Source organism: Oryctolagus cuniculus, chromosome 2, assembly GCF_964237555.1.
Source record: "Oryctolagus cuniculus chromosome 2, mOryCun1.1, whole genome shotgun sequence".
Lineage (NCBI taxonomy): Eukaryota > Metazoa > Chordata > Mammalia > Lagomorpha > Leporidae > Oryctolagus > Oryctolagus cuniculus.
In genome coordinates, this window is record NC_091433.1 from 66696413 (window position 1) to 66720339 (window position 23927).

Here is a 23927-nt window from a genome sequence, read left to right on the forward strand (position 1 = left end):
CCTTCACCAACGATGGGCAAGCCAGAGAGTGGTTGTGCCCACGCTCACACTGTTAAGCAACCCTGCGGTTAGAACCACATCTGATGGCTCACCCCAGTGACCCAGGGACCCTCTTCAAATCACCTTAGCTGAACTACCTCCTTCCTCTTAGAACCATTAACTTAACGACTTTGGGGTTTAACATGCTGCATGAGTTTAGAGGCAAATCATACTCAAACCAGAACACGTGAGCTCCTATATTCAATTTATTTAATTTCTTCTCCAATTTTTACTATTAGTCTCCTGCTTACTTTGGGTTTCCTTTGCTTCTGTACCTGGATTGCTAAGATGAGTTAGATGACTGATGCACTGCTTTCCTGGCATCCCATATTTTTCACTTTAGTTCAAACACATTTAGTTTTCTGTTAAGATTTCTTCTTTGACATACATGTTCTTTATAAGTATGTTGTGGCCGGCGCCGTGGCTCACTAGGCTAATCCTCAGCCTGCGGTGCCGGCACACCGGGTTCTAGTCCCGGTCAGGGCGGCGGATTCTGTCCCGGTTGCCCCTCTTCCAGGCCAGCTCTCTGCTGTGGCCCGGGAGTGCAGTGGAGGATGGCCCAAGTGCTTGGGCCCTGCACCCCATGGGAGACCAGGAGAAGCACCTGGCTCCTGCCATCGGATCAGCACGCTGCGCCGGCCGCAGTGGCCATTGGAGGGTGAACCAACGGCAAAGGAAGACCTTTCTGTCTACTCTGTCAAAAAAAAAAAAAAAGGTATGTTGTTTAATTGCCAAGTATTTAAAAATTTTTTTCCAGCTATCTGTCTGCAACCAGACACTGTAAGATTTCTATTATTTTACATTTCTTAGGGTTGTGTTTTTTATGGCCTAGATTGTGATCTGTCTTGACAAATATTCCTTGTGATCTTGAGAAGAATGTGTATTCTGTGTTGCTGAAGTAGCCTGCAGTCTATAGCTATCCATAATAGGTTGAACACCCCTCATCTAAAAACCCAGCATCCAAAACGCTCTGAAATCCAAAATGCTGAGTGCCAACATTACACTCAGTTTTGGATTCTTGGATTAAAGACACTCAACCAATTAAGTGTGCAGGTATTCCAAAATCTGAAAAGCTCAGAAATCAAACATTTTCAGTCCCAAACACTTCAGATAAAGGACACTCAGCTTGTACAGTGTTTCTTATCTCTGGCATTTGTTTTACTGTTTGAATTTAGAACTCTTGGGAGCAGGGGTTTGATGCAGTGGTGAAGCTATTGCTTGGGCGGCCCATAGCCCACATCAGCGTGCCTGGTTTGAGTTCCAGCTCTGCTTCGATTCTAGCTCCCTGCTGACGTGCACCCCTGGAGGCGGCAGGTGGTGGCTCAGTGTTGGGTCCCTGCCAGCCATGTGGGGGACCCGGACTGACTTCCTGGCTCCTGGATTTGGCCTGGCCCAGCCTCGGCTATTGTAGGCATTTGGGGAGTGAACCACAGTAGATGGAAGAAATCAGTATCTCTCTTCCACCCCTTCCCTCTCCCTTTCAAATAAAATGAAAAAAAAATTAAACAATAATTTGTATCTCTCTGCTGTATCACTCATTTTCTCCAAAGAAGATACAAATGGTCATGAAGCACCTGAAAAGACACGCAACACTAACACGAGGGGAATGCAGACAGGTCTACATGGCACTCTACTCACTGGGATGACTACTGTAAACACCACCAGAACACGGGTGTTGGCAGGAATGCGGAGAAAGAGACACAAATAACTGGAAGGACATTCCATGCTTATTGACTAGAAAACTTAATACACAGATTCGCTGCACCTCCTATCAAAAGTCCAGTGACATTTTTTGCAGCACTAGAAAAAATCCTAAAATTCATGTGACTATCAAAAGACTCCAGAAAGCCAAAACAATCTTAAGAAAGCTGCAGGCCTCATACTTTCTGATTTAGAAACATATTACAAAGCTACAGTAGTCAAAACAGGACGGCACTGGAATACAGACAGAAACACAGACCAATAAGACTGCATAGCAAATCCAGAAACAAACTTTCACATACACTGGGGGCTTCTGATCGTCAGTGTGGTGCCAGCACTACATAATGGGGAAGGCAGGCTCTTCAGCAAGGGGTGTTAGAAAATCTGCAGGTCCACCTGTAAAATAAGTGAAGCTGGCCCTTACCTTACACCACACATACTTCAAAATGCACTCAGAATGCATTAAAGACTAAAACAGTAACGTCCCAAGTGGAAAAAATAGGGATTGCATGTCACATCAACACACAGATAACAAAAGCAAGAACAGACAAATGGAGCTGCATCCGTTTAAAGCTTCTATTTGCCTTAAAAAGGAAATTCTGACAACTTGGCCACCACGTGGATTACCCTGAGGACAGATGCGTGAAATAAGCTAATTACAAAGGGACGCATATGAGGGGTCTTCAGAAGGTTTGTGGAAAATGGATTTTAGGGCAAAACTATGCATGGGTTTCAAAATTTTGTGCACCAAATAACTATCTTTTAATTCCATTTTGTTTTTAAGTACCCTCAAATGTATGATCCCACTTATGAGTTACACAGAGTAGTCAAGTCTGCAGAACAAAGTAGAAGAGTGCTTGCTAGGGGCTGGTGAGAAGGGGATAGTTTAATGGACACAGGTTTGGGCTTGACCAGATGAACAGTGTCTAAAGCGGGGTCCACAACAGTGAGAATCTACTTCACACTGCCGACCTGTGTACTTACAAATGCTTAAGATGGCAAGTTTTATGACGTCCTGTTATCACAGGTACAAATTATACGTCCTATCTTGTGAAGAAGAATTTCTAATTTAATATAGATACCAAATTTTCAGATGTGAAAAAAAATTTTTTGGCCAGCACTATGACTCAATAGGCTAATCCTCCACCTGTGGCGCTGGCACACCGGGTTCTAGTCCCGGTCAGGGTGCCGGATTCTGTCCTGGTTGCCCCTCTTCCAGGCCAGCTCTCTGCTGTGGCCAGGGAGTGCAGTGGAGGATGGCCCAAGTGCTTGGGCCCTGCACCCCATGGGAGACCAGGAGAAGCACCTGGCTCCTGCCATCGGATCAGCGTGGTGCGCCGGCCGCAGCGGCCATTGGGGGATGAACCAACAGAAAAGGAAGACCTTTCTCTCTCTATCTCTGTCCACTCTGCCTGTCAAAAAAAAAAAAAAAATTTTTTTTTTTAATAAGAAAAACGGGCCAGGCCTCTCTGCTGCGGCTCATTCTAATGATGATAAACTGATGGATTCTATCAGCCACAAGGTGACAGTCTACACAGGATGCTCAGACACAGCTCTTTCAAGTTTTAGTGCTTAAGAAACCTGGCCACTTCATCCAGACCTAGTTATGGAGTATCCTAAGAATGTGTGACGTTTGCATTTCATGACATACTTCCTTGCTTATACACACTGACATACTGCTTACAACGAGCGAGTCTGTTGACAAGCAAAAAAAAAATTGTTCAGGCTTGTCACGTGTATTACAAATAGCAGACCCCCAAACAGGTGTTTATTTGGAAAGTGGGAAGTGTTCCACGTGGCTGAGAACCTAGAGGTTGCAAAAACACAATGGATCAGTGATTTCACAGGAATTGTTTGATGCAACAAAAAACAACGTTGTTTTGTAATTTTAAAAGTCTGTGAAAAATGCAAGTGAAGTATTCTTTATCCAAACTGCCGGGGACCAGAAGCATTTTGTATTCCAATTGTTTTGGATTTTGGAGTATGTGCATATACATAATGACACTTCTTGGGGCTGGGACTCAAGTCTAAACATGAAAATTCATTTATATTTCATATACACCTGAAACACATGGCTTAAAGATAATTTTATGCGACATTTTAAGTATGTGTTCTGACTGCAGTCTGTCACATGAGGTCAGGTGTGGAATGTTCCACTGTGGCTTCCTGTTGGTGCTCAGTTTCAGATTTTCAAGCATTTTAGGTCCTGGATTTTCCAATCTGTCCCTTTCCTAAGTCACTTCCCAAGAACTTAATGTGCTAAGGGTAGGCATTTATTATTTTCAAGACTGTTTTTATTTATTTGAGAGGTAGAGTTACAGGCAGTGAGAAGGAGAAAGAAACAGGTCTTCCTTCCCGTTGGTTCACTCCCCAATGGCCACAATGGCTGGAACTGCACTGATCTGAAGCCAGGAACCAGGAGCTTCTTCTGGGTCTCCCATGTGGGTGCAGGGACCCAAGGACTTGGGCTATCCTCCACTGCTTTCCCAGGCCATAGCAGAGAGCTGGACTGGAAGAGGGGCAACCAGGACTCGAACCAGTGCCCAAATGGGATGCCGGTGCCGCAGGCGGAAAATTAACCTACTGTGCCATGGCGCCGGCCCCAAGGGTAGGCATTTCTTTAGCCCAGTGATTGAGACACCCACATCCCATATCAGAGCTCCTAGGTTCGATGACTGGCCCTCATTCCCGATTCCAGCTTCCTGCTAATTCAGACCCTGGGAAGCAGTGCTGGTGGCTCAGGTAACTTGGCTCCTGCCATCAGGTGGGAGACCTGGATTGAGTTCCTTCCTCCTGGCTTCGGCCCGGCCCAGGCCTAGCCCCAGCCCCAGCCATTGTAGGCATTTGCGGAGTGAACCAGCAGATAGATGCTCCCTCTATCCCTCAAACAAATAAATAAAAATTTAAAATATACTAAAAGGTAAATTAACAAGGCCAGTTTCCCTAAAATATCCCAAGTCTATAGTAAGTCTTTAGGCGATTTATGAATGAGAAAAGGATAACAAAAGCCAGTGTTGGTGCGTTAAGAGAACCAGTTTTAACAGCAAACTGGCTCTGGATTATAGAGCAGAGAAGAAAAAACCAGGCTCTCCTCACAGTGACACTGCTGAGTTCTAGTGTGACAGACCCGCCCCACGCCACATCAATGCGGGTGAACCCCAGAGGGGAACCGCCACAGAACCAGACAAGGCTGTGAACCCCAAGGGGAGGGATTCTGAAAGGGGGAAGGTGAGAGCTGAGGCTGTGGCTGGATGTTGAGGGCCGGCTCCTGTGTCTTCCCCACTGTCCCCGCACACACGGCCTCCCAGACACCTGTCACTGGCAGGGATTCGACCCTGTCTCCTGGTCCTCAGGACTAAAGGCAGCCCCGGGCCTGTGAGGCCTGGGGAATAGTGGGGAGACTGACCTTGGGCAGCTGTTTCCTCACCTTTCCCAGGGAGTGACCTACACTCCTGGCACTGCTCTCTGCGGGGCCTGGGGTGACGGCCAAGCGACTGGGCTTCCCGCCCTGGCACTCCTGTCTCCTGACAAGCTCCCAGGCCAGAGAAGCAACGCCAGAGCAGCACAACTGCTCCCAGAGGAAAACCCCTAGGAGAGCTGATTCCATCAAATGGATTTTAGACAGTATTCCCAGGATGCTAACCAGGAACGATGCGAACTGAAGGCACAAAAAAGAACCAAGCAGAAATAGTAGATATAAAAACCAAAACAGTGCAACAAACAACAAATGGAATAAATGGCTGCATGCATGCATGCATCTAAGAAATACATTAGCAGACCTTCCCACTTCTAAGTCAGGAAAAACAAAGGATAGTCAGAAGCTGTCAGGCCACCGAGGCCTCCCCGATGAAACGGCACAGAGCGTTCACCTGGAGCCTCGTGGGCTGCTTGCTGCGGGGAAAGCCCCCGCACCTGCTGAGACAATATGCTGAGCCACGTGCCTTTCTGCACGCCCCCCAGACACCCTACCAGGGTCCGTGTGGTGCCTGCACCTCTCCAACAAGCCACTTGGAAAGGGACTGCCTGTTGCCCAAACGATGAAGCCTGGCTTCAGACCCCCACCCTCCGGCCTGGGAAGGATTCACAGTTCTAGATGCCACCAAGAACTTTCCCGATCCCTGCAAGGAGGTCAGAATTATCAACAACAACAGGACCTGAAAGACGTGGCTTCCCTCCTTCCGGACTTCCGGATGAGTGACGGGGGTCAGGACTGGTGGAGAAAGTAACCGCGGATGTGAGGGAAGCAGCAAGAGCACAGACTTGCCAGCAGAGCCTGAAGACGCGACCCAACGGCTGCGCTCTCATGACCAAACCTGGCAGACAGGAGCTGCTGCTCGGGCTGAACAGAGAAAGGGGCTTCTCCCGATGGCCCCCGCACCTGCTGAAGAGGCTGTGACGCGGCTGACGTGACAACAGGAGACTGAGACCGTGCATGGACATCGCTGGGAAAGCAGAGAGAATGTCAGGACTGATCAAAGTGCTGCCCACCAGCATCTCATGCCCCAGAGAGCGCTTTCAGGGAAAGAAGAGTCGACCAGTGCAGCAAACTCCGTTTTTGCCTTATTTGAAGAAATTGTCAAAGCCACTCAGCATCTACCACCCTGATCAGTCAGCAGCTGTCAACCTCGGGGCCAGATCCCTCCACCAGCAAAAACAGCATGACTCACGGAGAGAGCTCATTACCGGTTTTCAGCAATACAATATTTTTAATTAAGTTATACATATATATTTTAGACACAAAGCTATTATATGCCTAAAAGCCTACACTATGGTATAAATGTAACTTCCAAATGTGCTGGGAAACCAAAAATTCGTGACTCTATTGTGGCATTTGCTTTACTGCAGTGGTCTGGAAGCAAACCTGCGATCTGTCTTAGGTACGCCTGTGATACGCATGTCACGTCTGGCAAATGCTAGCAAAAGAAAGCTAGTGATGCATATCAGATTAGCTAAAATAGATAGTAAGACAAAACAGCATTTCTAGCAATGGAGGTCACCATTACTTGATGATAAATGTCTCATTTTTGAGACAGAGCAATTTAAAGCATGATGTTCCTAATAAAATGGTCTCTAAATATATACAGCACAAATACCAGGAAAAACTGAGTAATTACTGGTTCCATCCAGATGCAATAATTAAACTCCCCAGATCTAGTATTCAGAGATTCCGCACGGATTACGTGCTAGGCCATAAAGAAAGCCTCAACATTTCAAGTCAGTATCACCAGACCATCAGGATCTTTGACGACGACAGTTAAGGTAGAGTTCATACAAAAATACAAATTAAAAAGCCACATATTTGGACATATAAAAACATACTGCTAGTGACTCACAGGATTAAGGAAAATCATAACAAAAGTATCTAAGATGTAAGAATAATGAGAAGACATACAAAAGCCCACTAAGCAACAGTCGTACCTGAAGGGGAATCAGTCGTGTATGCACTAGAACATCAAGACTTACTTATGCTCCCGGATTGCTTTCTCACATGCAGACAAAACAATATCCAACTCCATGAGGTCACTCTTCTTTTTTCCTTCTAGACACCAAATATGCACGCTGTCAGAAATACCTAGAATATCAAGACAAGTCAACTTCAACATGCTGATTGTTCGTATTTGGCTCTAGAGACAGAGTTCTGAAAGCTTGAAACAAAAACAGTGCCTCCCATCGGGTAAAGGCAGCTCTGGCTGAAGAATCCTATGGGAGGCGCCATCCTCACTGCTTCCTGCCCACTGCTTCCCTCACAAACCCCGTCTGTATGCTCACTCTCTTCCTGCCGTCTCTTTGGTTCTCCCATTTCTGCTGAAGCAACCAAAAGCTCTGCTGCCCTTTATCTTGTGTGTAGCTGTCCAGCACCACTCCCGATAAAGTCCTTGTCGGCAAAGACAGTATTTTGTGAACTTTAATCCCTCCGTTAACTGGCCACTTGCAGAATACATGATTACTCAGTGCATGGTTTTAAAATGCTACAGTAATATTCTGTAGTAGAATTCTGAAGACCTACAGTTCTAGTTTGAGCTTTTATTTATTTATTTATTTATTTTATTTAATGAATATAATTTCCAAAGTACAGCTTATGGATTACAATGGCTCCCCCCCATAACTTCCCTCCCACCCGCAACCCTCCCCTTTCCCGCTCCATCTCCCCTTCCATTTACATCAAGATTCATTTTCAATTCTCTTTATATACAGAGTATCAGTTTAGCATATATTAAGTAAAGATTTCAACAGTTTGCACCCACATAGAAACACAAAGTGAAAAATACTGTTTGAGTACTGGGGCCCTGAGTTGTCACCTCCACACCTCCATGTAGGACAACTGTGTCCCTCTAATTTGCATGGAGTTTCCTCTGCTGTTTTCTCCCTAACTCTTCCCTGAGATTGTCATCTCTCATCTTTTTTTATTTTAAACTATCTTTCCCTAGACTAGACCAGGAAGCTCCCTCCCAATTCTGCCATCTTGAAACCTCCAAAAGGTACTATATATTTTTTTAAACAAAACACAGTATCTCAAGATCTTATTACTCCAAATAAAATCTTCCTTAAGCTCTAAGGAACAGATTAACAAAAATTATGAAGAACCATTATATCCAATCTGTCTTTACTTATTTAACATTTTTATCTTTGCACCAGAATTATGAGTTATATTCTATACACGAGAACACTTGCCTGTGAAATATGGAGGTGCACAACCTTGAGATCACTGAGCAGCTAGAGAAAGAGAACATTAACATGGGAAGCAGCCAGTGGGCCCCCACCTGCACGCATCTCCCTGCCAACCTGCAGGTTACCACTATTCAGTAGTCTGTTTATCACTGTATTAGTCCTCATGATTTTATGCTACAGGCACATACATATTCCTAAACAAGAGTTCAGTTTACATTTTTGACTTTTTTATATTTATGCCAGCAAAAGTTTTAATTTTCTATTTCATTGCAAAAGTATATCACAATTTACCTATCAATTCTACAATGACTGATTGCTTTCAGGATTTTTTTTTTTTTTTAAACAGGCAGAGTGGACAGTGAGAGAGAGAGAGAGAGGGAAAGCTCTTCCTTTGCCGTTGGTTTGCGCTGCAGCCGGAAACCGTGCCTATCTGAAGGCAGGAGCCAGGTGCTTCTCCTGGTCTCCCATGGGGTGCAGGGCCCAAGCACTCGGGCCATCCTCCACTGCACTCCCGGGCCACAGCAGAGAGCTGGCCTGGAAGAGGGGCAACCGGGACAGAATCCGGCGCCCCGACCGGGACTAGAACCCGGTGTGCCAGCGCCGCTAGGTGAAGGATTAGCCTACTGAGCCGTGGCACCAGCACTGCTATCAGGATTTTAACAGCACAAAAAATAATGCTACGAACACTCATAAATACGTTTCACAAGGAATTTCTTTAGGAAATATATCACAGGCACCAGCCAGTTTTCTGACTTCGTGTATTTTCAACATTACCGAAGTTGCCAAAATGGTTTTCAAAATTGTTATCATAGCTTTCTACCTGCAGTGGGTAAGGATTCTCACCGCCCATAACCTCATTCCCTGAAGAATTAACTATCTGCCAATCCAGCCGTGTGGCAGAGGACTTTGTCTTTTAATTAAACTTGTTGCTGAAAGGATTAAAGTTGTGGCAGAGCCTTCCCAAGGTCAGAAAAAGGAAAAGGGAGGCATCTGTCCTGGGAATGAAGTGTGGCTGCTACCTGCCTGCCTGTGAATGCTTCCGCTGCAGTCCCGACCTGCCTCTATGGACCACTTCAGGTCCTGCTTGCTAGTACACAGCAATGCTGTTGACCCTTGCAGACAGCTACGGCTCAGTATGTGCGTGGGAGGAAAAATGTATACACGCCCAGTACTGCATCAATTCCTGTGGCTGCCATGTAACATCACAATATCCAATCCAATGTAGGCATGGAACCAAGTAAGGGAGACAAAGAGGCTAAAGCCCTATCTAAGGAAACAGCCCTCTTTGTTCTGGGCTTAGGCTTTTAGATAAGAAATCCCACCTGGGCCTTATGCTGGCATAAATAATAAAAAGACTACTTCCTACTAAAAGCCTTGGTGTCTTGTCTCTGTGCACGAATCCTGCTACTGTAGGTGCAGAAGGGTCTCATCATAACTGAAGCTGACATTTCTGTCACTCATAATGGACTGTCTTTGAACCTTTCTTTCACTGTTTCTTCTCCGGTAAAAATCCGTAATGCCACCTGCCCATTCCTTCTACCAGGCTGGCAGTGTGTGCATCACCCCCATGTGCTACTGCTGTTTGAGTCTCACCCTGTGCCTTTCTTCATGGTCTCTGGATGAGCACAAGTCCTTGATTTGATCAGTTAAACTTACTCATTTCCTTCACAGCTAACCTTTTTGTGTCTTCTGTAAGAATTCAGAGTCATACACTCCTGTACTTTCTCTAAAAGTTGTCAGATCATACCTCCCACAAATGAAGTCTTCTCTCCACTTGAAACGACTGTCGAGTGGATGGAAGACAGAGGGCATCAGCTGGTCTTCCCGTGCGGGGACATGGCCACAGCCCTTCCCCATCTCGTCCTACATTCAGCCCGTTTGCAGAGACGCACGGGGCACCTTCCCTTCTCTCCTTCCACGTCACTGTCGCAGGCTTAGAGTGGAGGGTTCCTTAAGTGGCTGTTAGGCTCACCCGGAAAATTGCCTGGAACTAGGCCTTAACTGCTTCTTGCTTTGTCTCCACAGGAATGTTTTTCTCTAGTGACTGTATTTCCCTGGTGGTTGTAGGATTATCCTGGTTGTGATCTTGAAGAGCTAGTTTTGTCAGCCTTCTTTTCTACAGGTTTATATGCTACAGTCAGGGATAGAGTGGAGACGTGTCTCCTTTGCATCTATTTTAAATTTATTTCCCGTGAAGTTGCTCATTCTATTCTTAGTAAATTCTACACTGCAGGCCGGCGCCTCGGCTCACTAGGCTAATCCTCCGCCTGCGGCACTGGTACTCTGGGTTCTAGTTCTGGTCAGGGCGCCAGATTCTGTTCTATTTGCTCCTCTTCCAGTCCAGCTCTCTGCTGTGGCCCGGGAGTGCAGTGGAGGATGGCCCAAGTGCTTGGGCCCTGCACCCGCATGAGAGACCAGGAGGAAGCACCTGGCTCCTGGCTTCAGATTGGCGCAGTGCGCCTGTCATAGGGCCATTTCGGGGTGACCAATGGAAGGAAGACCTTTCTCTAACTCTGCCTGTCCAAAAAAAAATCTACACCTTAGCTTCTAGTGGGTGTGTAAAATCACACAATCACTTTGGGCATATGGTTTTTAACATTTGGTCGTTTCTTGTAAAATTAAACATATACTACCCTAGGACTCAGCAGCTCTACTCTTTATATTTTCCCAAGAGAAACCAAAACACGTGTTAACAAGGAAATGTGTGAGAGAAGGTTCACGGCAGCTTTATTCATGAGGGCCAAAACCTGGAATCCAGTCAGCATCCATCAGGGAGTGCCGGCAGGGCTGTGGTGCAGCGGTGCAGCGCAATGCCACACACGACAGACATCACACACAACACCAAGGCGGACCCACAGCAGAGCACATGCTGTGGGAGTCCATCCATGCAAAATCCCACACCAGGCAAAGCTAATCTATGGTAGAAAACAAGATCGCCAAAGTCCCTGTCTCTGGGAATGTGAAGAGGGGACAGGCATCAAAGGGAACAGGGAAATTTCGGGAGGAATGGGAAGCATCGTTATGTTAATAGTGGTTTGAGTTACACAAGTGTTTGCATTTCCCAAAATTCAGCTATTATATACCCAAGATCTAGGCATTTCACTGTTTGCAGATTTTACATGAACAGAAAAGAACTAGGAGGGCAGTGTTGTGGTACAGCAGGTTAAGTCTGCTGCATATAAGCACCAGTTAGAGTCCCTGATGGTCCAACTTCCTACCCAGCTCCCTGCTAATGTGATAGGAAAGCCATGGAGGGTGGCCAAGTGCTTGGGTCCCTGCCATCCATGTGGGACACCAGGATGAATCTCCTAGCTCCTGGCTTCAGCCTGTCCCAGCACTGACCATTGTAGCCATTTGGACACTGAACTAACAGATAGAGGATGTCTTTTTCTCTCTCAATCTGTAACTCTGCCTCTCAAAATCTTTTAAGATTTACTTATTTATTTGAGAGGCAGAGTTACAGAGAGGGAGAAACAGAGAGAGAGAGAGAGAGAGAGAGAGAGAGAGACACACACAAACACACACACAGAGATCCAGAGAGAGAGAATCTTATCAGCTGGTTCACTCCCTGAATGGCTGCAATGGCTGAAGCTTGGCTGATCCAAAGCCAGGAGATTCATCCTGGTGTCTACATGGGTGGCAGGGGCCCAAGCGCTTGGCCCATCTTCTACTGCTTCCCCAGGCCATAGCAGAGAGCTGGACCAGAAGAGCAGCAGCCAGGACACGAACCAGTGCCCATATGGGATGCCGGTGCCATAGGTGGAGGCTTAACTTACTACACCAAAGTGCTGGCCCCAAATAAATCTTTAAAAAAAAAAAGAAAAAGAAAAAATGGTAAACAAGCATAGAACTCTGGCTAATGATGTATACATTGAAATAATTCAAAAGAAATGTACTAATGTCAAATTTATTTTGAAATGCATTAAAGAATTAAATGGATTAATGGACAAAGTAACAACTCAAGTGTTAACTGTGAGATCCAGATAGTAGGTGAATATACACAGTAAAATTCAGTTTGTTGTATGTTGAAAATTTTCACGACAAAACATTAAAAATAGTTACCTCAAAGTCACACATGCCTCATTTTTCAAAGTAGCAGTAACAATTTACTGTTTTCACCAATCAGCACTTTTTTCCATTACATCTTTGACTAAGTGACAAAGTATCATGCATATTCTGGGGCAGACATTTGGCAGTTGGTTTATTTGCTGAGAGACCCACACCCCATACTCAAGGGCCTGCGTTCCAGTCCCAAGTCCCCTCCCAGTTCCGCCTTCCCACTGATGTGCACCCTGGGAGGCAGCAGGTCATGGCTCCGCTAGCTGGGTCCCTGGCACACACGTGGGAGACCTGGAACGAGTTCCTGACTTCAGTCTTGCCCAGCCCTAGCTGTTGTAAGCATTTGGGGCAAGGGAATCAGCAGAAGGGAGGTGGCTCTGAGTAAGTAAATAAACCATAAAGAAATAAAACACCATCCTGTACCTGAATCTCCAGCTTCATTGCTTGTTTTTTTCCTTTTGCCACGAGACATAGTCTTCTTTTTCTGAGTTTCCTATAAAAATTATAAAGCACATGTTTTTCTTTAAGAAGTATTCATTCTTAAAACATAAGCCTTAAGATGACTTAGCAAACACAATCAGTATTTTAACTATAATTCCTTAGTTCTAAATTACTTATATCAATTATCTAAATTAGTTTAAGAAAACATTACCAAAAAATTGAATTTTCACAAGACTTTGAGTGGACTTTTAACAATCATTGCAAGGGAGAAAGTGGAACTTCCACTGTGTAAGATTACAACGTGCAGAATCAGGTCACATTTCTCTTTCCAGCTATAAGGAAGTAACAGTTCTTAAAGCTCTTATAGGGGAAAAGCCTCCCTTCCACCCCTCTAGGTTCTTTGGTTGAACTACAAATAAAGTTGACACGTAAGACAGAAGAACAAGAGAGAAGCCTCACTGAACTGTTGCCATAACACAGTGGGCATTCCCACACAGGATCCCCACAAGAAACGAAGGGCCAGCTAACTGAAGCTGGTGCAGCGTCCTGAGCGCAGAAGGGGGTAGGGGCCGCTGTGGGTGGTCGCCACGTAAGTTGTGGTAAGGGGAGGGGAGGAACTGTATGGTCAGTCCTGTAGATGAAAACCCCTCAGGTGGGGCCGGCGCCTGCAGTGCCAGCATCCCATATGGGCGCTAGTTCTAGTCCCGGCTGCTCCTCTTCTGATCCAGCTCTCTGCTATTGCCTGGGAAAGCCGTGGAAGATGGCCCAAGTGCTTGGGCGCCTACACCCACATGGGAGACCCAGAAGAAGCTCCTAGCTCCTCATCAGCTCATCAACTCTGCCTGTTGTGGCTATTTGGAGAGTGAACGAGTAGATGGAAGATTTTTCTGTCTCTGTAAATCTGAAACTCTGCCTCTCACTCAAATAAATAAATCTTTAAAAAAATGAATATTGTGAGGTCAGATTTACCATCTACAAGTAAAATATGACAAAAATAGTACAGAGGATGGGGGATGAATAAATGAAATTATACTGTTATGTAATTACATTATATAGTGGGAAGAAATTGTCAGCTATGAAGTAGGATATACAAGGATGACAAAGTAACACACTGATTCCAAATAGATTGCTAATTTAAGGATGTGTGTATATGGGTACACACACACACACACACACACACACACACGTAATATTTTTTTAAGAACCTGCAAGAGAACCCCCATCTGCTGGTTCGCTTTCCAAAGGCCTGCAACAGCTGGGGCCTTTGGAAAGGACAGATCACTGGAGCCATCACCTGCTGCCTTCCAGGTACTGCACTGGCAGTAAGCTGGAGTCAGGAGATGGCAATCAAGCCCAGGTACTCCCAGGTGGTACATGGGCATCATAACTGCTAACCCAAGTGCCTACTTCCGAGGATGCATTTTTTTATTTTTTTTAAGATTTACTTATTGGGGCTGGCACCGTGGCTCACTTGGTTAATCCTCCGCCTGCAGCACCAGCATCCCGTATGGGCTCCAGGTTCTAGTCCCAGTTACTCCTCTTCCAGTCCGGCTCTCTGTTGTGGCCCGGGAAGGCAGTGGAGGATGGCCCAGGTGCTTGGGTCCCTGTACCTGCATGGGAGACCAGGAGGAAGCACCTGGCTCCTGGCTTTGGATCGGCGTAGCTCCGGCCGTAGGGGCCATTTGGGGAGTGAACCAACGGAAGGAAGACCTTTCTCTCTCTTTCTAACTCTGTCAAATAAATAAATTTTAAAAAAAGATTTATTTATTTATTTGAAAGGCAGAGTTACAGAAGGCAGAGGGAGGGAGGGAGGGAGGGAGGGAAGGAAGGAATAGGGGAGAGGGAGGGAGAGGGAGGGAGAGAGAGAGAGAGAAAGAGAGAGAGTCTTCCATCTGCTGGTTCACTTCTTAGATGGCCGCAATGAACAGAACTGCACCGATCTGGAGCCAGGAGCTTCTTCCAGATCTCCCATGTGGATGCAGGGGCCCAAGGACTTAAGCCACCTTCTACTGCTTTTCCAGGCCATAGCAGAGAGCCAGATGGGAAGTGGAGCAGCCCAGATTCAAACTGGCAGCTATATGGGATGCTGGCACTGCAGGTGGCGGCTTTACCTGCTACACCACAGCACCGGTCCTGAGGATGCACATTTTTAATCTAGAAGTGACTGCTAACAAAAAAAAAAAAAAAAAAAAAAAAAAAAGCATGGCTCATAAGCTAATAGAGAAAATAAAGCAGAATATTGAAGAATATTCAATTAATCAAAAATTAGCAATAGAAGGACAGAAAAACAAGAAATGGAAAATACTAAGATTGAGTTGAATATAATATTTAAAATTATATAAAAATGGATTTTTAGAGAATTGGAGGGACAGGAGGTACAGATGGAAAATAAACAGCAAAATAGTTGACTTAAACCAAACCATTTCAATAATTACATTACAAGCAAATGAACAAACAATCCAATCCAAAGACAGAGAACATCAAACCAGGATAAGGACTTGCTGCCTGAAGTCCTTTTTAAATTTAAAGACAAAGACAAATTGAAAATTAATGAATTTTAAAAAAAGTTTACCATGCAAAGTAAGCTTAAGAAGGCTCTTGTAGCTATATTAAGATCTCACAACAGAGATTTTCAAGATTTCATAATAATACTAGAAGCAATTCATCAGAAAGACACATACTTAAACACACAATTAGAAACAGCTTTATATAGAGTGGAATGGTGGTTTCCAGAGGCTGGAGAGTGGTGGGAGTAGGGAAGTACTCATTAAAGGGTACAAAGCAGGGCCAGTATAATGCATCCCACAAGGGCACCAGTTCGAGTCCTGGCTGCTCCACTTCTGATCCAGCTCCCTGCTGATGTGCCTGGGAAAGCAGCAGAAGATATCCTTACTACTTGGACCCCTGCACCCATGTGGGTGACCTGGATGAAGCTCCTGGCTCCAGGCTTTGGCCTGATCCAACCCTAGCTGTTGTGGCCATTTGAGGAGTGAATCAGTAGATGGAAGATCCCCCTGTCTCCCTATTTCTCCCTTTCTCTAACTCTGCCTTTCAAATAAATAAATATTTAAAAAAAAAAAAAAGGTACAAAGCTTCAGAGAGAAAAGAGAAATAAGTTTTTGAGATCACACAGCCTAATGACTGCAGCAAATAACAATGTATATCTCAAAAATAGCTATGAGAAATTTCAAATGTTTCAGTACAAGAAAGGGTAAGTGTACAGGTGGATGGATATATTACCTTGAGCTAATCATTCACAATATATATATATCAAAACATCACATGTATCCCATAAATGATTAATTTAAAATAATATATAATGATAAAAAGCTTTAGGGGAAAACAAAGCTTCAAGTTCATGACACAAAACTTCCAAGAACTAGAGAAAATTCATAACGTTATGATGTTAAAAAAAAATCTATGTATCTGACAGATCAAGTAGACTATGACGCCCCTCATCAAAAAACAAAATGAAAAAACCCTCCAAACAACCAAAGCAGGAAGGACCCACAGCATCTTAACTTCACCATCAGCCAACTTGACGTCAGCTGACTTTCAGAACACCATGCCTGACAACTGCAAATTCAAGTCACAGGGATGTTCACCGAGACAGACCTAGTAAGTAAGAGGCAGAACATGCATAACGCAGGGGCCTATGTCGTGACACAGCAGGCAAAGCTGCCACCTACAATGCTGGCATCCCACATGGGTGCCAGTTCCTGTCCCAGCTGTTCTACTTCCGATCCAACTGCCTGTTGATGGCCTGGGAAAAGCAGTGGAAGATGGCCCAAGTTCTTGGGCCCCTGCCTCCCACATGGGAGACCTGGATGAAACTGCTAACCCCAGTTTCAGCCTGGCCTAGCCATGGCAGTTGCAGCCAATCTGGGGAGTGAACCAGTGGATGGAAGGATGGAAGACCTCTCTCTCTCTCTTTCTGGGGAGTGAACCAGTGGATGAAGATCACCCCGCCCCCATTCTGCTTGTCTCTCTGTAACTCTTTGAAATAAATGAAAAAGAAATAAGAAAACATATTGATATTTCCTCGTACATGCAGAAGGAAATTCTGGAAGAATATGTAAGAAACTAATTACCTATGTGTACATTTAGTGAGTGGGAAGGTGGAAAGTGGAAAATGGGGTAGCAGGAACATTTTACTATTCTGTAACATTTTTTCAAACATGACGAGAATTATTTATTCAACATATTAAACCAAGTGAGTACAGTGACATATTAACAACTTGACCAAACTATGTCAAGAATCTTAGAACAAATTCTGAGAAATTTTATCAGAATTTTTTCTAAGGAAAGGATCAGGGGTGCACACCAAGATTTAGCTACAAAGGACTTCATGAAGGCACTTAAAAACTGTCTAAGCACAGCTATTCATTAATACGAGTAATTCAACTGTGGCATATCCGTGGACAGAATGTTTCGCATGTTTTAAAAAATATTTCTTTATTTGAAAGTGTTATAGACAGAGGTAGGGAGGCGGAGATGTCTTCCACCCACCAGTTCACTCCCCAGATGGCTGCAAGGGCCAGAGCTGAGCCAGGAGCTTCCCCCATGTCTGTGCAGGGTCCAACAGCTGGGCCATCTTCTGCTGCTGCTTTCCCAGGCACAACAGCAGGGAGCGGGCTTGGAAGTGGTGCAGCCGGGACCTGAGCTGGCGTCCATATGGGATGCCCGGGCTGCAGACTGGGGCTTTGACCTGCTGTGCCACATTGGCGGCCCCTGTTTGTGTCTGTTAGAAAGGCACTGTGGGGTACTTCATGACCAGTGCGGGAGCCCACCGAGGGTGAGAAATGCCCAGCCGTAGGGCTGAGGATCCCCGAGGCTAGTTTGGGGCTGCAGAAGCGGAGGGGAGTTTGATGTTCTCTTCTAGAGTTCCTAAAACATGTTTATCAACAGAAGAATGTAACATTCATCGTTTGAAAGAACAAAAGGAAGTAAAGAAAATACACCATTTTCCAGTAAACCTTTTCTTTCCCGCGGGGCGACCTCACCATGGCCGGGGTCCCTCCGTCCGCAGGTGCACCGCTGCCACGGCCGCCTCCCGCCTCGGGCCTCTCTGACCGCGGCCGTCTCTCGGGAAGCCCCGACGGCGCCCCGGCCGGAACAGCGTCACACCGTCGCGCACCGATTCTCTCTGGTGACTGAACTTTTCTTCGTATCTCACTTTCTCCCGAGCTGTCAGAGCCATCGCTAAGGGGCTTACATCTTCTTCCTGGCTGCGAGAAGCAAACAGCGTCACGGGTCTGGAAAACACGACCGCTCACCCTCCTGACGGCAATGGCGCCACGCTGCGGAGCGAGCTTCTATAGCCCAGGGAGATGGCAGCTGAGCAGTGGACAGAACAGGAAATCTACAAGCCAGAGCTCCACGTCAACACTCCCCACCATCCCCTCTGCCGCTGAGGCCCCAGCCCCAACACGGCGCGCCACCGCTCTGAAAACTGGCAGAGGCGTCTGCACCGTGCCTTAACGAAAAGCACTTCAGGTTTTAAAAACTCACTTTTAGCCCAAAAACGTCCTCTGGAACATAGCGCTTTATGAAAACTGCCGCCACAGAACACTCTCCACAGTCAACTGGAGTGTGAATGCCTGTCGGAGTCTGAAGAACAGGCGCACGTACCTTTGTGGCTCTCAGTTTTACAGACGCGCTTTCACTTGCTTCACCTGCAGAAGTGCTCAAGCTGTAGGAAAGAACAAGCCATCAGTATCTTGCACACATTCGCACACGGTTCTACGAGCTGCTCCCCCGACACGAGCACCGCTCAGTTTACTGTGGGGCTAGCCAGTTTGTCACGGGCAGGCCGGTCGCCTTCCTAGATTCATTGGCCGCCTCCCAGACCCAGCCACATTGGTTTGTCCCAGGCGGGCAGACGGCAGCGCTCCAGGGCTGCTGCAGTTTGGTCATGTCCGAGAACTGCGCCTCCCTCCAGATTACCAGGGCCGTCCTCTGTACCAAAAGCTAATCCACTAGACTCAACTCTGGTGATCCAACAGGGAATCTCCTCTTTCGCCCTAAAAGTAACCCTGACTTCTGATGGAAGGTGAGAATTTTCATCTTTTCATTAAATACAATCCATCAAACACGTAACAACCACAAATGCACTCACTTTAAAACTGAGGCCTCAGGTGGGCGTTTAGGCTAGTGATGACTATGCCCAAATTCCACACCTGAGGACCTGGGTTTCATACCTGGTTTCTGAGAAATGCTGTTGGTCTCTCTGTAGTGGGTGCGTCCCTGCTGCCCCAACTTCCTTTTCTGTTTACCTGCATTACTTACCCAAATGATGTCTCTTGTTGGGACTTGACATGACACCAAAACCAAGGTTACCAAGAACAGTCTCTGGTTAAATGCAAAGAACGCTCAGGCCTCGCCTCACGTGCTTCTCAGCTGCATTTGACCCTCCTTACTTAATTTCTCTCCCTCCCTCCTCTCTCCCATTTCCCTCCCCCCACCTCACTCACACACACACAATTCTGTGAATAAACACTGCCCTGGTTCTCCTCTCTCTTTTCCAGCCACTTTCCCCCTCTCTCCTCTACAACTTCCTTCTCTACTCAGGCAGTAGATGCCATGGCCTCTTATGGGTTAGTCCCAGGCCCTTGCCTCCTCTCAGGTTAGCTTCATACCATCCGCGTGCAAAGAACGTCTAACTCCAGCTCAGCCCTGTGCTCTGAGTTCCAGACTCAAATACACAGGGTCTCTGACATCTCCACGTCAAACTGATGATCTGCCCACACAACTCCATGTCCCAGCAGCCCGTATCTTAGTCAATGGCACCATCATCAATCCATTCAAGCAGGCAAGGAATTCAGGAGTTACCTCCGGTAGCAACTTGTCCTGTACTGCGAAGTCAGCACATCACTAAGTCTTGCTCATTTGCCTCCTACTTCTCAAGTGCATCCACTTCTCTCCACCTCTACCGTGATGACCTGAGTCTACAGCATCCAAACTGGGCTCCCTATGCCATTCTTGTCTCTCTCAAATCCACTTGCCAGACAGCAGCGAGGCTGGTAATTTTTAAATGTAGATCCTACCATGTCATCCCCTACTTAAAACCCTCCAACTGCTCTTAGGATAAGGATAAAACTCTCTTTACCAAGTTTACGAGAGAGAATTAGGATGGCTGCACATTGTAAAAAATATATTCCCAAAATGGCTCAGATAAGACACTTGTCTTTCCTTCTTGGCCAAACTCCAGAATAATTTAGGGCTGGTGTAGTAGTCCCGTTATCAGGAGACCCAGGTGCCTTGTATCCATTGCTCTCTCAGTACACTGCCTCACGGCCCAACATGGTTGCTCGGTCTTCACCACCACATCCCATTCTAACTAGGAGGAAGAAGGATGGAAAACAGAAGAGCACAATCCTCCCCACAAAGAGACTTTCAGAAGTTAGACTCCATTTTAGCTAGAATCTAATCACACACACACACATCTCAGCTGCAACAGCACGGAGACAGTATGTTTAGAATTCTGACAGCCATGTGTCCAGCTAAAACCATTCTATTACTAGAAGGGGGAGAAGTATTCCTATTACTACAGCAGAAGAAAACAAACAAGACCACTACAGGCAGGTATTCTGGGTCATTCAGGTGTCAATTATGTTAATTACAAAAATTATTATAGGTAAGGCCAATTATAGAGAAATTAGTTTTTAATGTTCACACTCTCAAAATAAATGTCAAAACTTGGGTTTTATTAGCTTCTAACTTGAAGAACTTCCCAGAAATCTCAGAGCGTGAACCAACAATGGCTTGACGTAACCCTACCTTTCTTTCGTTGCTTTTCCTGGAGGAGTTGAAGGGACAGATGACCCACAGTGTTGGGAGAGTTCTTCTTCATCAGCATATATAGCAGTGCTGTGTAGGGGAGGATCTATATAAGACCAAAAATGTACAACTTCAGTGGTCTATGTGGGCAGTGTCCATTCCCTGATACTGGAGTACTACACCGTCTGTGTTTAAATGGTTAACAAAACCAAAATCAGTCCTACAGGCCACTCCCAAATGCTTTTCCATATCACTCCCCTTCCTCTCTTTCACTCTGGGTTGCTAGAGCCTTTGAATGGCATAAAAAGTCACCTCGAATGAAGAAGATGACCAAAGAACTGGTCCTGGTAGAAAGGCATAGAAAGGAGATGCTTGGAGGAGGGAGGATGCTCTGGCTGCCCAGGAAAGGGGAGTACAGGAGACCTCGGTGCACTAGGCTGGGCTTATGGTGGTAATGAACTTGGCAGGGCAGTGAGGTGGCCAGAAGTGCTGCAGGGGGAGGGGGTCCTGGTAAGACTCAAGCTACTATTTCTTCAGGCTCAAATTTTAGCACACCAGTGCAAATGCAAGCAAAATTTTCCAGACATACAGGTGCTTAAATAATGAACTGTCAATTGCACAAGTTATTTCTTGGGGGGGAGGATAAAAATGTTTATTTTGGAGCAAAAAAAAAAATCTATGCATAAGCAGAATATTCAGAAAGCTCACAGAAAAAAATTTATAAAATATGTACAGGGGACAGCACTGTTGCACAGCGGGTTAATGTCCTGGCCTGACACACCGGCATCCCTTATGGGCGCCGGTTCAAGACCCGGCTGCTCCACTTTCGACCAGCTCTGTGCTATGGCCTGGGAAAGCACTGGAAGATGGCCCAAGTCCTTGGGCCCCTGCACCTGTGTGAGAGACCCAGAAGAAGCTCCTGGCTCCTGGCTTCAGATCGGTGCAGCTCTGTCCGTCACAGCCATCTGAGGAGTGAACCACCAGATGGAAGACCTCTCTCTGTGCCTCTCCTCTGTGTAACCCTGACTTTCAAATAGATAAAATCTTTTAAAAAATTATGTACATATTTCAATTTTTTGTACCAAGTTAATCTTTTGTTTCCCACTACCTTCTGAAGATATGTGTGTATGTGTACAAATATGTAGACAGACATAGCATGGGGCAAGACAAACTGACCATCTTCCCCACCCCTCCCCCAATCCCTTGAGATTGTCTCCCTTCTTCAATATGTGTTTATTCTGGTCTGTGCTGGGCCACACACGGAAAGGGAACCTCGTCCGACTTGCGTCCTCACTGAGGAGGGCAACATTCCTCCACGCCCCCATCTCACGCCCACTCCAGGGTCTGACTCGGGAAGTGCTGCAAGGCTGGAGTGCAGTCAGGCACCAAGGCCCTGCCTGTGGTCCTCAAACACGGGGTGTGACTAAGAGGGAGCTGGAAGCCCAGGTAGCAAGGCTCCGCCGGCCACGGGAGAATGGTAGGTGAGGGGAAGGACAGAGCCTAATACAGCACTTGCCTTCCCCCGCCCCCTCCAGTTTTGTTGCTTCCAGCAGGCATGCAAAGCCCAGGCGGAAAACCAGGAACCCGAGGAGGGGAAAGAGGAGAGATGGAGGCAGAAGAGAACGAGGCTGGGGGCTCAGGTCAGGCAGGTCAGGCCAGCGCTGGGGCCCCAGGAGCGGGACAGGAACTGTGACTTGCACCTCTCTGCTCCCTGACAGATGAGGGTGAGAAGGGCAGCGGCAGTGAAGACGCATGCTCGGGCAGCGAGAGTGAACAGGAGAGGGGTGACAGGGACGAGGCGAGTGACAAGAGTGGCAGTGGCGAGCAGGAGAGCCCAGGCCTCCTGGGACAAGCAGATGATCTCTGGCTGCGATGCCGATCTAGAGGACGATGCCGACTCTGACGAGCACGATGAGCCTGTGGTGCAGTGACAGTGACTCGGACAGCAGCGGAGACGCAGGTGCTTAGCGGAGTCACAGGCAGAGCGCCAGTCCCCGCCCCCGTGGCAGGGAGCACTTGGCCCAGGGGGACAGCAGTGAGCCTGCAGCCTCTGACTCCCAGGAAGCTGACAGTGCCTGAGCCCCAGGGCTGGCACAGGCACCGTTACTGATCACCTGCACAAGAGTGAAACTAGCAATGGACTCTCTACTCTCTTCACCAGGAAAGGTTTTATTTACCCTGCTGCTGTGAATAACAACAAAACAACAGACAAATCCCAAATCTCCAAGTGGAACCATTCCAACTGAATGTTTACAACTTAATAAAACCCAATTATAAACAGGCAGAGTTTGAATAGACAGTTCTTCAAAAAGCATGTTCAACTGACCAATAGGAACATTAAGAAGATGTCTAATAACTACTAGTCATTTAGGAAATGCAAATCAAAACCACATTAAGCTATTAGGTTGTATCTCTTAGTATAAAAAACAAAGTAAGTGTAGGTGAGGATGAGCAGCAGTTGGGACCCTGTGCACTGCTGGTGGGAATTTGAAATGCTGCAGTCACTGCACAAGACAGCACAGCATGTTCTGAATACAAACACAGCACTCCTGTATCAACCAGCCACTCCACTTCTGGCTATGTTCCTAAAGAAGTGAAAGCAGGTTCCAGAAGAGAGAAATTGTACAACCATGTAAATTACAGCATTATTCACAACAGTCAACAGGTGGAAGCAAACCAACATCCATCAACAGACGAATGGATAAATGTGGTACATACATAGGATGGAATATTATTCAGCTATAAAAAGGAAATGCTGACATGTTACAGGAGGGATGAACCTTAAAGACATTACATCAAATAAACTGGCTACAAAAGGGCAAATATTCTATGATACCTCTTATAACAGGTGTTAAAGCAGTCCAATTCATACAATTTGTTGAACTCTTTACGTAGTATAGAGTTCACCGTATGTGTTATAAAGTTAACTGCAAATAGATCTTAGTAAAAAATAAGAATGGGAATAGGAGAGGAAGGAGGAAAAGAGCTGGAAGTGTGGGTGGGAGGGTAGGTACAGTGGGAAGAATCACTACATTCCTAAAATTGTATTTATGAAATGCGTTAAGTTTGTATTCCTTAAATGAAAGTTTTATGGGGAAAAAAACTCTAAATAAAAAACAGCAACTAAAAAAACACAACGTGAATGTTACAAAATTACACTTAAAATAGTTAAAATTACAAATTTTATGCTGCATTTTTCCATATATACACATAAAACCACCACATAATTACTAGAATAA

The 23927-nt window shown here is 46.0% G+C and overlaps 1 protein-coding gene across 5 annotated transcripts in view; it reads right to left on the minus strand.

Moving 5' to 3' along the window:
* LOC103345609 (centromere protein U) overlaps window positions 1-23927 on the minus strand; it is a 35102-nt gene that overhangs the window by 6018 nt on the left and 5157 nt on the right. For 3 of the 5 annotated variants that reach the window (XR_011386306.1, XR_011386307.1, XM_070068363.1), the window contains exons 4-8: window positions 20689-20794; window positions 18541-18601; window positions 17886-18137; window positions 12892-12961; window positions 7204-7312 (exon numbers count right to left, since the gene is read on the minus strand). Coding sequence is in view for 3 of the 5 variants with exons in the window: in XM_070068363.1 (XP_069924464.1) it covers window positions 7204-7312; window positions 12892-12961; window positions 17886-18137; window positions 18541-18601; window positions 20689-20794 (598 nt within the window). In the remaining 2 variants the exon portion in view is untranslated. The remainder of the gene's footprint in view (window positions 1-7203; window positions 7313-12891; window positions 12962-17885; window positions 18138-18540; window positions 18602-20688; window positions 20795-23927) is intronic. The other 2 variants (XM_070068365.1, XM_070068364.1) reach the window with 1 other exon arrangement.